The 18397-nt window shown below is 45.5% G+C and overlaps 1 protein-coding gene across 2 annotated transcripts in view; it reads right to left on the bottom strand.

Annotated features, from left to right (window-relative positions):
* Positions 1-18397, bottom strand: part of C6H14orf93 (chromosome 6 C14orf93 homolog) — a 195318-nt gene that overhangs the window by 113749 nt on the left and 63172 nt on the right. Inside the window, exon 2 of one of the 2 annotated variants that reach the window (XM_069238229.1) lies at positions 4525-5879. The exons of the other annotated variant lie outside the window; for it this stretch is intronic. Within the exon in view, the coding sequence (XP_069094330.1) occupies positions 4525-5208 (684 nt within the window). The 5' untranslated portion in view covers positions 5209-5879. The remainder of the gene's footprint in view (positions 1-4524; positions 5880-18397) is intronic. 2 annotated transcript variants of the gene reach the window in all.

Below are 18397 nucleotides of genomic sequence, written 5' to 3'. Positions count from 1 at the left end.
ACACGCCTATTGGGGAATCTTTGTTTCTTCGTGGCATACCAGGGATATGTGAGGGTCTACCATTCTGGTTATGCCTGAGGTTCTGGAGGAGTGGCAATCTTGCTCCGATGCTCCTTCCCCATTAGTGTCACACAAGAAACAAGCAATCCTCGAGGTCTCTTCTTGCCCTCACTTGTGCGGTGGAGGGACGTACTGCTAACCTTATGTGTGCTTACATGCCACCGCAGCCCTGAATGCCCTCCTGGCTCGGGACACGGACACTACGGGCACTCGCTCTGCCTCCCATTGGGCCGGTGCCTGTCATCTCTTGACTGGATCTCTGGCCTTGGTTTTTGTGATGTGTTGAAGGTGTGTAACCCTCATCACTGTCAGTTCACCCAAATCTCAGCCGCGCATCATACCCATTCCCTGCATAGATCTTATCTCCATGTCAGCTCCCAACTGACCAGATCCAGAAAATTCCACACAGAATATCCGACCACTCACCTCTCATCCTCTGCATCAGTTTCCCTACGGGTGACTCGCCCTATATGGCGGCTTAAAGCTTGGTACCTCCAAGAAGAACCCTATGCATAGGTGCTGGAGGGTGAATTGAGAGCATACTTCCAAACTAACAAGGGATCGCCCATTCGGTTGGCACCTTATGGGCTGCAGGTAAGGCGACTATCAAGAGGGTTCGTTCAAGGCTGACTCCATGAACTAGAACAGGCATGCTCCCAACAACTTACTCACTTGGAGGCCCATGCCCTTCGGCTAGAGGCACACCTTAGAGCCGACTCTCAGGGAGACACACCCTGGCACCTTGGCTTAGTGCGGGAAGAAATTCAACTTTTGTCAATGCAGGCTGCACAGCAGATATGGCATACCTCAACATCCAGGGTCTCCAGGTGGGGGGGGAAGAACAGCAAAATGTTATACTGGGTTGCTTCCTGCCAACTGGCAAGCAAGATAATCCCTGCAATCATAGGTGTCCATTGTCAGACCCACCGATCCATTTGGGACATTGCACAAACATTTGCGGTCTATTACAGCCCTCTGTACATGGCTCCTAGCTCAGAGGCGGCAGCAGAACCTCACTTTTTACACAAAGTACCCATTCCTTGCTTGTCACACCCAGAGGTTCACCTACTGGACCAACCAATATCAGCTGAGGAAGTGGGAGCAGCTATTTCTGTCATGGCTTTCGTTAAGACCCCTGACAGGTTTCCCATAGAATATTATTCCACTTTTTGAGAAATCCTAACCGCCCGTCTTTATTGTTCTACAAAGAAGTGACAAAGACTGGTACCTGCTCACCTGAGACAGATACTGCTACCATTGTAGTAATTCCAAAGACACAACCCCTGCCGACTTCCTAATCTGACTTTCAACCGATTTTCCTTATCGATGGTGAGGTTATAATACTTGCCACGATCCTCCCCACTCGCCTCAAACCGTTTCTCTGCATGATTGTACATCCTAACCAATGTGGTTTCATGCCGGCCAGGAGTACGCAGCACTGCCTCCGGCGACTCCATGTCGCCCTGTCCCATTGTCACCTGCATCCAACCCGGTTAGCCCTGCTTCTCATTGACTTCGAGAAAGCATTTGACATTATGGACTAGAATTACCAGGAACAAGCGTTGTTGAAAGCATGGTTTGGACCCCACTTTTGCAGTTTAATCAACGACCAATTCTCGACACCCCACCACACCTGTCCAGATCAATGGTGTGACCTCTGAGCTCTTCCCTATCCGATGTGGGACTCGGCAGGGTCGCCCCTAGTCCCTCTGCTTTTGGCAATTGAACCGCTCGCAGGCCTCCTCCGTTGCCCAGGTAAGAGGATGGGATGAGGGTCATGAAGGCCCCATCTCGCTTTACACCGATGATGTCCTCTTTCTGGCTGACCCAGCACTGAGTGGAGCCCGTTGCCTTCAAATTTTCCAGCTTTTCGAGGAGGTCTTGAGCTTTCATGTGAACCCAACCAAATCAGTCTTGGTGCCCCTTGGTGCGAGTCAGGGCTGTGTTGGATGGCAGACTGACATACCAGTGCGCCGCCTAAGCTTCAAGTATTTGGGTGGCACTCCACCTTGCGCTTACATGGACTCTAAAACTACACCCCTGAAACAAAAAAACAAAAAAGGGCCACAAAAACTGGCAATCCCTCCCACTAAATGTGATGGGTCGAATTACCCTTTACAAGATGATGGTGTTGCCGAGGTTCCTCTACGTCATTCAGTATCTTCCTATAACATTGCCTGACGGTGGTTCCATGAGCTGGAAGTGGTGGTGTCATGTTCCTCTGCATAATTCTGGACCCCACCTTGCCCTGAGCTAATATCAGCAAGCCCCCTAAGATGGAGATCTGGGTATGGCTAACCTCTACCTTTATTATCTAACCTGCCAACTCTTTGATGGTCAACAACTGGCTTAATGGTGGTTGGTCAGATCCTGCATACCAACTGGAACCTCTAGGGTTACAGCGGATCATGGCCATGTTACATGGATCCACGATCACTGCACTCTCTCTGTAGTGACCCGGGTAATTCTCCTTGGTTGGAGGGCTGCACTCGGATACACTAATCAGGACTTCAAGCTTACAATTTAGACCCCCCATGTGGCAAGACACTGGTTGCACGATGTGGCAGCGCTGGAGGACTTAGGAAAATGGGACCTCATTGGCATAACGCAACTAGGTGACATGTGGCCTGGAATTCATTTACTCTCCTTCCAGGAACTCCAGGGCCCATATGTACTCACCTCCTCACAATTTTACAAATATTTGCTGCTGCAACACGCACTTCACACTCACCACCAGAATTTAGTCCTCTGAAGGTCAAACTTCTAATCGGCCCATTGGGAAAGGGGGCATCTCTCAGATCTACCACATCCTAGTTACCAATACCCCACACACACTGGACCACCTTAGAGCCCACTGGGAGGATTGGCTGCGCTCCCTAGGGGATGCTGAATGGCGAGACTCCATAATGGCTTCTAGTGTTATCACGATATCATGCAGACTCCGCCCGATTCAGACCTATTACCTTTCTTGCTAGATTAAATCGGGCGTGCCTACTTCCGGATCCCATCTGCCCCTGCTGTTCAAATGCTATGCTGATTTTTACCACATGTCCTTGTTCTGCCCGGTGTTTCAGAGTTTTTGGACTGCTATAACACACAAGCTGACTGATGTGCTAGGCTGGAAAGTGCAACTTTCACCCTTGCTGTTGCCTCTCAGGATTCTGGGGGATCGAGGGTGAATCGGGCACTCTTAGGCATGGCCACAATGGTGGCGAAGTGGCTTATAGCAGCTCAATGGAAGGCTTCTGCCCCCCCGCCACCCCTCCTTCATGATCAGGCGGTGGCAGAGAGGTTGGGACTGATGTGCACAATAAGAGAGGCCTGTGTACGGAGCAAAGGGTTGTCCAGCAAAGCAAGGACGCGTTTGGTAAAATGATTGGGGCAATTTGTATAAGGTTCTTGTATCACGCTACTGCTTGATCGTGTCTCCTCTCCAGATACTCGTCCTATGGTGATTTGCACTTCTGTCTTATGTGATAACCAATATGTACCTTCTTTTGTCTTCTGAGTACGTTTTCACTCTGCAACTCAATAATGTTGATTATTAAAAAAAATTATTATAGCTGCCACTCAGGCCGCTCTTATGGCTTTGGGGGCCTGGAATAGTCCACATATAGGATGTGATGGTTAGTAATCGCATTGGTACTGACAAGTGCAATGGGTAGTGCACGTTGCAGTGGCCTCCTGCTGAGAGGTCTGGCACTCATTAATTTTTACAAATTAAGCACTGAATTCTGATTTGTCCTACTTGTCTTGTGAACAAAACAAACATGGAAACCTGTTGTCCTTACCTTAAACAATATGTCGTAGGCACCTGGTGATAGGAAGCATTACAGAGGTGAAGCGAAAAAATACATGTTCTATACTAGACTTAGCTGAGGAAATGAGAGAGCTTGCAAGCAACTTCATTCACATGGGTTGTGCAGTAGAACTCTAACATTTGAAGGTCTCTTGAGGGAGTTGAATGCAGTGCACTTTCAACTCATTGGCTGATCTTTGGGTATCTTCCAATGAGGTGATCAGGCTAATAAATTAACCCTGTTTTAGGCCTTGCAAGTGTTTTAATATTATGCTTTACTATTATAAAGCACCCTAGGCCACCCAGCTCGATGAAAAAGGAATGTGAAAGATTCTAAATCTGGAAAAAAATGTAATTTACTTGGTGTTATACAATTTCTAGGATCCAAATCCTCTATGCCTCATGTAGTACCCTTGGAAAATCAAGTTTATAAAGAAAGGCACTTGGTTATCCAGCCTGGAGAGCAACAGTACATAAGACCCTGGACATCAGTGGTAGGCTGTACCAATAACGGATACTACCAGGTTAACACTGACAGTTTCAGAACTGAAAGAAAATGCTTTACCTAAGTAAAATCGGCACACATATCTGTAAGGAATAAGCATTTGATGTAAAAGTTGTTTTAGCTCACCAAAGGTAATTTTGCTGGAGCGGATTAATCTTACCGGGCTCATATGAGGTGCCCCCTCGTTGGCCAGTCTCAGGTCCCTGGAGGTCTTCTCAGTAGGAAATGACGAATGCCCTGCGACTGCTTCTGCTTGTGCAGCAGCTGCGGCCCCAAGCTGCCGCAGCTCCTCAATAAACACTTGCACATTGCCAATGCTGTCAGACTCATCATCTGGAGACTTGCAGACTCTTTCTGGTGCTGCATGCATCATCGGTACTGTTTGCACCATTGGTGCTGCTTGTGCGGTTGTTGTTGCTTGCACTGATGATGCAGTTTGTGCAGATAATGATACTTGCACTGCTGGTGGTATCTGCATTGATGGAAGCTTAACAGGTGGTTGTGGAGTCGTTACCAGAGCCTCCTTGCTCGGTCTGATGTTTTGCTTCATCTCTCCCACCTCCTCTTGCAGCCGAATCAGGATCTCATTGTTGGACTTGGCCAACCCTAACGCAGCCTCTGCCAGACCTGTGGTCTTCTCGACCCGCTGGTAGATGAGATGCAGTAGTTGCTCTGTGCTCTGCACGGCCAGTCCTTGCCCTGATATACTGACTGGGGTGCAGTTGATAGATGAGGAGCCAGATTGGGGGGCACTGTTTTCGCTCTTGAATGGGCAACTGCAACACTTTGCCTCACTTCCAACTCCACTAGGGGGAGAAAACAGAATAGTGGCACTGAACGACATCTTTCCAGAGAATACAGTGGTTGCTGCTTTGTTCTAAACCATTACAATCCAGTTGCGAACCAACAGTATCCTTTTAAGAACAAGTTTATCTGCATTCACACCAACTTTCAAATGTTCCTGTGAGTGACATCTCTGCATAATCTCAGTGACTCCCTCCAAGTGGAAATAAGTCTCATAATGAAAACTTTCATTTAATAAGAACATCGTCCTACTCTATGAATGCTGTTTTTGGTGTTCAAACATACTTTCACAGTTGAGATGAGGCTCTTCCTATGCAAATAAATCCCCTGATAACCGGAAACAACTTGCCTCCCTTCAGGACCTGTGTTCCTTCGCAGCTGTAAAAATTCCTATTAGAAATCCATTATAGGAACATCTTTGAAAAGTCAAAATAGTTCCTTTATTTCCAGAAGAGGTTCCGGTGTGGAAGACATTTGGAATATGGTATTCGGAATTTAATAGGAGACGATTTTAAAGACCCTTGGAGTCCTCAGGCGACAGGAATGGCATCGACAATACTTTGGGGAGTAGTGTCCACAGCAAATAGAAGTTTTCAACACATTCGATTGCACTAGTGCGGCATTGCTTCTGTTGCTTTTGACCTGTAGGTAGCTGAAGAATCCCATTCACTGCATGCATATGCAAGGTGGTCTGATCATTACAGGCAATGTCTAGGAAGCAAAGTTTAAGGAGAAAAACAGAACAGATCTTCTCTACCAAATGTTGATCTTTTGTATAGGAGAAGGGAGATAAAGGTTCTCTACCACATTTGATGGACATACAACATGGATTTTCTGTACACCTTGTGACACACAAGAATCACAAGACAAAGCTACAATGGAAATGGGGAAACAAACATTGTGTGTGTGTGTGTGCACATAGAGATAAATAAAGCAGGTAGCGCACTGGCATCAACAGGTAAACATTATTCACTCACAAAGTCTGTACAGAACACGAAGGGGTACAGCAAGCTTTCTTTGCACTAAAAATGGGTACAGCACAGGCAGCGGAACTAGATTACTTCCCAAACACAGACATCTAAAGAATGGGCAGCAGACAGAACAGCTTCAGAAGAGGCTGTAGCAGTAAAAGGTTCAGGCATACACAACAGGTACAGCACATGCACCAGAAGTGCTTCGCTCACACGGGGATCAAGTACAGCATAGACAGCAATGTATCGTTTTCTCAAACCGATCATGTACAGCAAGGCAGTAGTGCAAGCTCACTCGCTCACTTGAGATGGGCTGGAGAACTGGATTCCGTGTAGGAGAGCGGTCAGTGTGCCACTCATGGGAAAAAATAGTGGCTGCATGTGTGGGTTAAGGTGGAGTGCGGTGAGTTGAAGATGGACAATAGAACCACCAAGATATCCCTTTCCAAAGGAGTGGCAATAATAACTGCTGGAGACTAGGATTGGCCCAGCGGGAGATGCAAAGAAATCACTCAAAGGAGTAGAAAGGAAGGGTGCGTGGGGGTGCATGAGAGGCATTTCTCCTAAATAAGCCCAGAAGAGCAGCAGCAGTAGAAGATAACCTGCTGCCTATGCACCAGCTAGTACCCATGCTTTCTACAGCTCCCTGCCATCTCAGGTGAAAGGTAGATGTAGCATATAGGGTGCTGGGGACAACCAGGAAGCTAGTATAATGGAGGTCTACTGGCTAGGTTCCTGATCCTGAAATCTGGATATCTGAGATCTAACCCAGAATTTGCCATAAGAATTATGTCATTCTGGAATATCAAGTCAATTACCTCAGTCCGAAAGAGCAAATATGCATAAGTGCAATTAGTGTAAATATATTTAAAAACACTATTCAGTGTGCTACCACAATTACATGTTTTAATTCACATCCTGTTTTTTCTCATCTGGTCTCAAGCTGGTGTCATACGTACTGTTTGTTTTAACAACAGCATCTCATGTTTGATATGCTACATAAAAATTTTCACTACAAAGCACATTTAGGCATATCAGATATTTAGGATAAGTAATAGCCTGTACATCAGATATTTAGGATAAGTAATAACTTGTCAGTACTGTCACTTTTCTTCAGAGCAATGTGGAGAACAGGGCCTTGCTTTTTAGCCTGGCTGATGCCAAACCTGTTGCAGACCTCACTATTAAGTTTACATTCACGTGGCTGGCCGCAGCCAGGTGCAGTATGCATCAGGGACAGAAGCAGGAATCAATGACAAGTGATCACATTGGGGATTGCCAAAAAGAATCTGTAATAAAATACTGGGGTGCAAACAACAGGATCCGAGTACCTTATTTACACCAATGTTCACAGCCACATGAAGCACTTCGACAGAAGCATGCATTTAGTAAACAGGAAGTGGTTTACCAATACCTTCCAAACACCAACTAATCTTGTAATCCTAACTAAATCGTTTTTACTAGTTTCACTACAACAAAACAGAAAAAAAGAGTACCACGGCCATATCACTAAAGGGTAGAAAATTCAGGTTTAAGGATCTATGGATAGAGGGACCACTGTGTTTCAGGGACATGAGACACATGAAGAGAGGTTTTGACCTCCGCAACACCATTTCCCACAAAAGACATCCAGAAACTACAATGACCCCTGTTAGAAATTGGGTCTCTAGTTGGCAGAGGTATAAACCCTTCTCCATGTAGGGACCACACTTCTAGTCAGGGTAAGTCAGAACACAATCCAAATTATCCTGTGCTCACCCTCTGGTAGCTTGGCACAGAGCAGATAGGCTTAAATTAGAAGGCAATGTGGAAAGTATTTGCGCAAATAAATCATACAGTAACACATTTGAAACACCACAAGAAGTACTCCACACCAGTTTAGGAAGTAGATAATATTTATATGAATTAAATAAGACCAAAATGACAAAAATCAAATATACACAAGTCAAGATATCAGTTTTTAAAGGCCTAAATGAGTCTCAAACCTTAAGAATCAGTGGTTGTAGTCTTGTAACACAAAGTACCTGGGATAATGAAGCCCGGGGTGCACAGGAGGAGATGAATTGAAAAATGAGGCACTGGGTCGGGTTTTCCGGCCCAGCACAGACACTGCATGTTTCTTTCCACACTGCAAGGTGATGCATTGATTTCCAGGAGTGCAGCCTTGGTTCCTCACTGCGAAGCAGGGATATTTTGACACCCAGGGACGATGCGTTGAAAGTCCTTAATGCGCTGGTGAGAAGGAGCAGGCGCTGCGTCAATCTGGTAGGCGGCGTGGCGTTTTTTCAGCCGCGAGGCAGGCACTGCAATGATTTCTGCAGGTGCAGCATCGATTTTCAAATGCACCGGGATTTTCTTCTCTTTGGTGAAGTCTTTGTGGTCCTGAGACTTCAGGACAGGAGGCAAGCTCAATCCAAGCCCTTGGAGAGTACCTGTGGGGAAGGCAGAGTACTTCCAGCAGAATCAGGGGCCAGCAGGAAGCAGGGCAACAAGCAGTGCAGACGTCCTTCTCCGCAAAGCAGGCCAGATGGGTCCTTTGGGCAGCCAGGCAGTCCCTCTGATAGAGTCCAGGTGTCGGTCCAGAAGTGTATGATTTGGTGGGGTCAGAGAGCCAATATATATATCTCACACACACACACAAAAAGCCTTTGAAGTGGGAGAAACGTCAAAGAGTGGTTTTGAAGTGCACACATTCCCCTTTCAACCCAGTCCTGTCTGCCAGGATCCCTATGGGGGTTATCAGTCATTTGTGTGAGGGCAGGCCACTGGCCTTTAAAGTTTAAGAGAAAGCCCCTCTAACCCTTCCTGCCCAGGGAGACCCATTCAGTATGCACATGAATGCAGATGTGGCTGAGAGTCCTGGGTTTATGGCTGTCTGGGTGGAATGCACAAGGGGAGCTGTCAACCAGCACAGCCCAGACATGGATTGGAGATCGGCTGTAAGGCACAGATGGCAGTAAGTGCAGAGAAATGCCCACTTTCTAAAAGTGGCATTTCTAAAATAGTAATATTAAATCCAACTTCACCAGTAAGCAGGATTTTCTATAATCATTCTAGCCATACTGAACGTGACAGGGCTACTCCTTTTAGATCAGACTCTACCACTTAAAAGTATTTAAGGGCAGTTCTAATGCTGGCCTATGAGAGGAGAGGACCTCACAGTAGTGGAAAACCAATTTGTGAGTTTTCCACTACCAGAACATGTAAAACACATAAGTACACATCCTGCCTTTTACTTACATAGCACCCTGCCCGAAGGGATACCTAGGGCCTACCGTAGGGGCGACTTAAATGTAGAAAAAGGGGAGTCTAAGGCTTGGCAATTTGTTTTAAATGCCAAGTCGAAGTACAAGTGAAACTGCACACACAGGACTTGCAATGGCAGGCCTGTGACATGGTTAAGGGGCTACTTATGTGGGTGGCATAATCGGTGATGCAGACACACTAGCAGTATGTAAATTATAGGCCCTGGGCACCTCTAGTGCACTTTACTAGGGACTTACAGGTAAATTCAATATGCCAACTGGGTAGGGCATATGTTACCATGTTTAGGGGAGAGAGCACATGCACTTTAGCACTGGTCATCAGTTGTAAAGTGTGCAGAGTCCTAAAACCGGGGCAAAACAGGGTCAGAAAAATGGAGGGAGGCAGGCAAAAAGTTTGGGGATGACCAAACTAAGGCTGCCAGGTCTAACAACCCCCAAATCAACAAAGAAGATCCAAACCATTTGTTCAGTGAATGCTCTACAAACAGGTTTGCTGTGGAAATAAAGAGGATATAAATGAAGAAACATGTTTTGACCTCCGTGACCATTCCCACAAAAGACATCCCGAAACGACACTAACCCCAAATCAACAAAAATGATCCAAACCATTTTGTTCAGTGAATGCTCTACAAATAAGTCTGCTGTGGGAATAAAGAGGATACAAATTCCAATTGTATTAAACAAAGAAATCCAACCATTATCAAAAATTATCATTCTCAAACAATCTCATGTGGAAATATGTAAATGCATCTCAATTTAGCAACTGTGAAAATATATGAATTATGCAATACCAGAAGCCTGAGCTAAACCAACTCATACAAAATGTAACAAATTATTTAACCAAACTCACTTGTTCAGAAACATCCATTTTCCATGAGCTTTAATATCAGACAAGTTTCTTTCAATCTAAAACTTCTATGCACAAGAATGTGATTTAGTGCTTCCCTCACAAAGAAGCTTCTAGAAGAGAAGATCGAATGTATCAGGAAAACACTATAATAAAAATCATTGTTAGAATATTTTAAAATCTATCAATATTTTCTAAGGCGCAGTGTTAGCATCCTAAGCCCCACTCCTGAGTTAACGATATGGAACTCTGTAGCTGTGTTGTCAGTGGAGACCAACATCTTTCTGCAACTCGAAGGTGATCACCTGGACACAACAGACGAAGAGGATCAACACTACCTGAAACTGCTATCCAGAGACCTGCTGACAGGAGCTAATGTACTGAGTCAACTTGTAGGATCCTAAGATTCTGCCCCGGAGAAGCATGCCTAACCTAGCCCTTTATACAGAAGCACAACATTAAACCAGTCAACAAGGCAGAACCACAAAAGTATTTTCCACATTCAGAGACAAGAGTTAATGAGGCAAATAAAATGGTTCTGTGGCTGAGGAATGAACTCTCTCAGCAGTCAGTTATCCGAATTTGGATAATTATAGGTCGACTTCAGACTTAGGAAGCAGTCAGTGCTTTCACCACCTTTTTAAACATGCGTGGTGTGGATGTCGGTCCAAACAGTGAAGCAACTGTACTGAAAATGTCTGCTACTCGTTCAAAGTCTGAGAAAACTCTGCAAGAGTACAAAATAGAGATGAGAAAATGGCATGGTTGAGTTCTATAATGCACAGGATTTGCATTTCTTGAATCCCCTAACCTGAGCCATAAGTAAGATTCCGGGGAGCGAGGAAATAACAAATATGACAAGTCCACGCAGAGCACGGGGCAACAGCATCCCACTCAAAAAGCACGGGAGGACAGAGATTCTAGAAGATGGTAGATTTGCTGGTCCTGTTTGCCGGACTTTTTTTAAAAGAAACAGAAGTTTGCTCTGAAAAAGTGCACTGAAGACATATCCTTTCTTGAAAATGGCTAGCTCTTGCTGGATAATCTAATTGTTGCTAGCTCTTTCCTAATAACCATGGTATGACGCTTGTTCTGTTTCAGCATGGTCACCAACCAGCCTTGCTGCTCGGTCTCTGTGATGATACTGAGGATTCTAGCTACTGCAGTTTCCAGACTGACTTCCTTTGTTGTGATGTCTTTGAGAAGTGGTGTGTCAATTAGAATTTGAACATACTGTTATATGCTACCTTAGTGGGGTGCACTATTTTTTTCTTTTTTCCCCTAAATGACTAACACTGGGCTCGACAATAAAATTATTACAAGTGGTGGCTGATTGCCGAATTCACAGCTTGAGCACCCCACCCTACCTCCCCTCCCCGAGAAGCTTGTGACAGCTTGCAACTAACTACTCTGATAGTCAAGTGCAGGCGCAAAAGTGGTTGCACTTGGACCAGTTTGCACAGCTAAAGTAGGATGGGCCCCAGGACACCAGTGTCAAAAGACATCAACCACCAAGTTGGGGGACTAGCTGCCTCTGTCCCAAAGCCCACAAGAAAATCAGAATACAGATTTTTTGATCTCCTGAATAGCCAGCACACACCAGTAATGATACATGATTGCACCTGATAACCTTTTGCAGACGTTTTGGCCACCATCACAGTAGTAACAGTAACAATGGCAACCAACAACATTTTTGCAACGATGAACCATCCTTTTAACCAAGACTGACAATCGGCTAGTATGGAATTCGCTGAGAAATCCAGGTTCAAAAAACACAAAAAAATAGTTACACGCAGGACACAAGCTAATAAATGTAAAGATTCATTGAAAACTGAAAATAAAAGACTCCGAATTGCATACACGTCTTAATTGTCAAAGCAAGAAGCAGTAACTATATTAAAGCAATTGGAATGAAGATATCACGTGCAAAATCGATTCACTTTCAGAAAAAGCTGAACAGGAAAGAAGAAAAAATAATGAGGTGACGTCAATAAAAAATAACAAAGTTGGTGTCAAGTTGCATCCTGGAACGGAATGCTTATGTACAACGATAGTCAAGTGTGGGAATACCATATGAGAAATGCCTCTTCAAATAAAAAGAACTATGGTAGAAATAAACAGAAGTGATGAACTGATTACAAGAATCAGCTCTTTCTTTAAAAAATATAGCTTTCAGTGGCAGGGTGGAAAGAGAAGAACATCTGAAAAGAGAATATAATCCTTCTGAGGACTTGTCAGGAGAAACCGATATCACACATTAGATGAAAGAAAGAAGATCATTCCTAACAAATTAATTGCAGATGAATGGCAGATGGCAGTATACCTATCACCTCACATTTGAAGGATGGCATTCTTTTCAGTAATGACCCTCATAAAAAGGGACATACCTTCATATACTCAATAACACTCTTTGCAAGTATGCATCATCCTTATAAAATGATTTATCCTTCGTTCATTTTAATTGGATCGCCCTCCTAAGACTCAGTTTTCCCTCTCATTCACGAGCCAGTATGTTGATCGTTATGCAAGAAACATCACTGGGAAGATTGCCAAGAACGTATATACCAATGCAAGGGTGCTACCTAGAAAACATTACAATAAGAGGCACATGGAAAGCAGGTCGCCAATGCATGCCGCTTTAACGACGTTGTATGTCTGCCATTTTAGAGCACTCTTTTGACAGCTATCATTATATACAGGTGTGACAACTCACCTGCATTTGGTTGGTGTCACCCTATTTCAAAGATATTGACTATTCAAAAATCAACATGTCGTCCTAGGTTTTTAACGGGCCAGTGCTTTAGAGCTGGGTACCTGCACTTCTATAGTTTGAAAGCCAGACTACAAACACTCCTGGGTCGTTGTGCAATACTTGTAAGAAGTAAACATTTCTTTGTAGAATAAAGATACTTTGTGATAGTGAGTATCTACACGTTTTTAATTAAATTTCAAGGTCTGAATAGGTGAATAGAGTCATTCTCTTTGCACACCACACCTGCAACACCCTTCTAAAGCGTTTTATTCTCCATTCAATGTAATGGAATCATTCCCCTAAGAGAAAACAAGTTGGCAGATAGGAGTTTCCACTTAGGGTCAGTGACTTAACAAAAGCCTCCGCGGTGCTGCAACGATGGGGTGGGAGCTCCAGGAGACCCCCTCAGCACAGCACCTAACCTGAGTGAGTCCTGGGGGGTGGGGTGTGTTGGTGGAGACCCTCCATATTCTTTTGCAGGGGGTATGGGGCTCCAGTTTCGTTACGCCACTGCTTATGGCCTGTCTGCTCTATCTGGGGTTCTTTCTCCATACACTCCTTGAAGGAGAAATACGTGTTTCCAATGAATACATTTCTGCTTGTTTAATGAAAAAACTATTGTCCGAAAGAATAAAATGAAGTTTCCCTTAACAGACGAAAAATTGAAAGTTATAACTATGTTAAATAACCCGTTTAGACTAAAATATTTACTTTAAATGTAAAGTTATAGTTTAGCTTTTGACTTGTTTCTGAAAGCATCCGCGCATCTCACATCAGAAAACTCGTACTGTACTATTAATTTTCGAGCCTGTACCACCAGCATGTGGCGCTGCACCCAGCTCGTCCAGACACGTGACCCGGAGACTATGCATGACACACGCATCCGGTGGTGGAGGACGGAGACGTGTACGTAGCTGCACAGCTTGTGTACGCAGAGGGACTCAGAGGAGGACGCCATCTGGGCGGAGTTAAATTGTCCGAGTAACTACCATTGGTCGTAGCCGAGGCAGGGCAAAGGAAGGGGGAGGGCTATGATTGGTGAGAATCAACTATCCATCGTTCCGTAGTATTGGAAGCTAGGGGTCCCGTGGGGAGACACGCGCGCACCGAAGCCATTGCAACACCTAAAAGGGACGCTGACTTCCGCCATCTTGGAAAGTATATGTGCAGGCACGTCAGTGGAGAAGATGTAGACCGCATCACTGAACTACAGAACACGCAGGCTAGATCAAAAATATTTACGTTACACAGTTATAGAAGTTACTAATCACAAAGAATGTCATCACTGAAGTCGAAACATTTACAAGTTTTAAAGTGACAGCAATATAATAAACACCACCGTCAACTTTCTACAAGCTCATCTTCATAGTACCTATAAACGAAGCTTAGGTGTTAGCTATTCAGCCTAATGGCTACCCTTTGTTGGTTGAAATCGGTTAGGGTAGGATAGCACTCGTTGGACAAACAGGTAGAAGTGTGACAAAATAAAAGCGTTATAACAGAAACTATACAAACGCATTATTCAGAGACTTTCTATGGCCAAAGATGGTCATCTGCAGGTACATACAACTAACCAGTTAAAGAGAAAAAAGGCATACCTGTCAACTTTTCAAGTCAACAAATGTATTAGAAAAGCCAAGGGATGTCTCTGGCTCTGAAAGTGTGTGCATGAGCTGAGCCTTGAAAATATTTGGTATGCAAATCATGCAACAAAAATCATGTTAGAACAGGATAAGATGTCTTCAAAATTCCCCCAAAATGTACTTCAGATTATTTACTAAGTATTTTTTTTTTTAAAACATTTTTTAAACGTGCTGCATACATGCTAACGTTTCAGAAGAGGAAAGTGGGATATTTAAAAAAATTAAAAAAAGAGTCCGTAGAACGTATATGCCCTATTGACTTCTATTAAAGCAGAGACACAGAGACAATACATTTTTTTCTAGCTTACGCGTCAAGAATTTTCAATTCTATTAAAGACATGGAGGCGAGGATTATGCTATCTCTTTCTTTACTGAGCCCAACACAGCAGCCAATCAAACAACAATAAGCAAAAAACTACATTTCCCAAGATGCTCTAGTCCCAGCTTCACATGTTCCAATCACCGAGTGTAAGGAAATGCCTCCTTGGCATGGTTACCCCCTGACTTTTTGCCTTTGCTGATGCTAAATTTTGATTTGAAAGTGTGCTGAGGCCTGCTAACCAGGACCCAGCACCAGTGTTCTTTCCCTAAACTGTACCTTTGTTTCCACAATTGGCACACCCTGGCATCCAGGTAAGTCCCTTGTAACTGGTACCCCTGGTACCAAGGGCCCTGATGCCAGGGAAGGTCTCTAAGGGCTGCAGCATATCTTATGGCACCCTGGGGTTTGGTCCCTGAAGAAGCTGAGACCATACCTCTTTGGTACTCACTTTGTAGTTCAAACTGACCACAGACCTCTCAGATGGCTGATGCAAATGAAAGGTGAAAATCCAAAACTGTTGATGTGGTCCATCTCCCTACAGGGAATGGACTTTATAGTGGGACACAGACCTGGGACTGCCCATGCTAATACAGATGGCCTTTCCAGGTTCTTCCACTTAGAAAATGAAGACTCTCTTGGGAAAGGTTAGTCTCATCCTCTTTCGTTTGGGGGGGGGGGGGGGGGTTGTGTAAGGAAATGCCTCCTTGGCATGGTTACCCCCTGACTTTTTGCCTTTGCTGATGCTAAGTTTTGATTTGAAAGTGTGCTGAGGCCTGCTAACCAGGCCCCAGCACCAGTGTTCTTTCCCTAACCTGTACTTTTGTTTCCACAATTGGCACACCCTGGCATCCAGGTAAGTCCCTTGTAACTGGTACCCCTGGTACCAAGGGCCCTGATGCCAGGGAAGGTCTCTAAGGGCTGCAGCATATCTTATGGCACCCTGGGGACCCCTCACTCAGCACAGACACACTGCTTGCCAGCTTGTGTGTGCTAGTGAGGACAAAACGAGTAAGTCGACATGGCACTCCCCTCAGGGTGCCATGCCAACCTCACACTGCCTATGCAGTATAGATAAGTCACCCCTCTAGCAGGTCTTACAGCCCCAAGGCAGGGTGCACTATACCATAGGTGAGGGCACCACTGCATGAGCAAAACCTTAGACATTGTAAGTGCAGGGTAGCCATAAGAGTATATGGTCTTGGAGTCTGTCAAACACGAACTCCACAGCACCATAATGGCTACACTGAAAACTGGGAAGTTTGGTATCAAACTTCTCAGCACAATAAATGCACACTGATGCCAGTGTACATTTTATTGTAACATACACCCCAGAGGGCACCTTAGAGGTGCCCCCTGAAACCTTAACCAACTACCCGTGTAGGCTGACTGGTTTTAGCAGCCTGCCACACTCGAGACATGTTGCTGGCCACATGGGGAGAGTGCCTTTGTCACTCTGTGGCTAGTGACAAAGCCTGTACTGGGTGGAGATGCTTATCACCTCCCCCTTGCAGGAACTGTAAAACGGGTGGTGAGCCTCAAAGGCTCACCCCCTTTGTTACAGCACCCCAGGGCATTCCCGCTCGTGGAGTTGCCCGCCCCCTCCGGCCACGGCTCCACTTTTGGCAGCAAGGCCGGAGGAGATAATGAGAAAAACAAGGAGGAGTCACTGGCCAGTCAGGACAGCCCCTAAGGCAACCTGAGCTGAGGTGACTCTGACTTTTAGAAATCCTCCATCTTGCAGATGGAGGATTCCCCCAATAGGGATAGGAATGTGACCCCCTCCCCTTGGGAGGAGGCACAAAGAGGGTGTAGCCACCCTCAGGGCTAGTAGCCATTGGCTACTGCCCTCCCAGACCTAAACACACCCCTAAATTCTGTATTTAGGGGCTTCCCTGAACCTAGGAACTCAGATTCCTGCAACCTAAGAAGAAGAGGACTGCTGAACTGAAAAACCCTGCAGAGAAGACGGAGACACCAACTGCTTTGGCCCCAGCTCTACCGGCCTGTCTCCCCACTTCTAATGACTCTGATCCAGCGTCGCTTTCCCCAGGGACCAGCGACCTCTGAATCCTCAGAGGACTGCCCTGCTCTAGAAGGACCAAGAAACTCCCGAGGACAGCGGCCCTGTTCACCCAAGACTGCAACTTTGTTTCAAAGGAGCAACTTTAAAACAACTGCGTTTCCCGCCAGAAGCGTGGGACTTGCTACTCTGCACCCGACGCCCCCCGGCTCGACTTGTGGAGAACAAACACTTCAGGGAGGACTCCCCGGCGACTGTGAGACCGTGAGTAGCCAGAGTTGCCCCCCCTGAGCCCCCACAGCGACGCCTGCAGAGGGAATCCCGAGGCTCCCCCTGACCGCGACTGCCTGCTCCTCAGATCCCGACGCCTGGAAAAGACTCTGCACCCGCAGCCCCCAGGACCTGAAGGATCCGAACTCCAGTGCAGGAGTGACCCCCAGGAGGCCCTCTCCCTTGCCCAAGTGGTGGCTACCCCGAGGAGCCCCCCCTTGCCTGCCTGCATCGCTGAAGAGACCCCTTGGTCTCCCATTGATTTCAACGACAAACCCGACGCGTGTTTGCACACTGCACCCGGCCGCCCCCGTGCTGTTGAAGGTGTACTTTCTGTGCTAACTTGTGCCCCCCCCGGTGCCCTACAAAACCCCCCTGGTCTGCCCTCCGAAGACGCGGGTACTTACCTGCTGGCAGACTGGAACCGGGGCACCCCCTTCTCCATTGAAGCCTATGCGTTTTGGGCACCACTTTGAACTCTGCACCTGACCGGCCCTGAGCTGCTGGTGTGGTAACTTTGGGGTTGCTCTGAACCCCCAACAGTGGGCTACCTTGGACCCAAACTTAAACCCCGTAGGTGGTTTACTTACCTACAAAAACTAACAAACTCTTACTCCCCCCAGGAACTGTTGAAAATTGCACTGTCTAGTTTTAAAATAGCTATATGTGATTTAGTATATATGCTATTTTGATTATTCAAAGTTCCTAACTTACCTACCTGCAATACCTTTCATTTGAAGTATTACATGTAAAATTTGAACCTGTGGTTCTTAAAATAAACTAAGAAAATATATTTTTCTATACAAAAACCTATTGGCCTGGAATTGTCTCTGAGTGTGTGTTCCTCATTTATTGCCTGTGTGTGTACAACAAATGCTTAACACTACTCCTTTGATAAGCCTACTGCTCGACCACACTACCACAAAATAGAGCATTAGTATTATCTCTTTTTGCCACTATCTTACCTCTAAGGGGAACCCTTGGACTCTGTACATACTATTCCTTACTTTGAAATAGTGCATACAGAGCCAACTTCCTACACCGAGTGTGACATTAGCCCACATAAGCCATAACCTTAAACATCACATCCTCTTTCTTTGTCCAAACCAATAACTTTTCAACTTCTTCTACAAACTTC

This window comes from Pleurodeles waltl, chromosome 6 (genome assembly GCF_031143425.1).
Source record: "Pleurodeles waltl isolate 20211129_DDA chromosome 6, aPleWal1.hap1.20221129, whole genome shotgun sequence".
NCBI classification, from domain to species: Eukaryota; Metazoa; Chordata; class Amphibia; order Caudata; family Salamandridae; genus Pleurodeles; species Pleurodeles waltl.
Note: the sequence above shows the minus strand (reverse complement) of the source record. Positions and strands in the feature narration are given on the sequence as shown.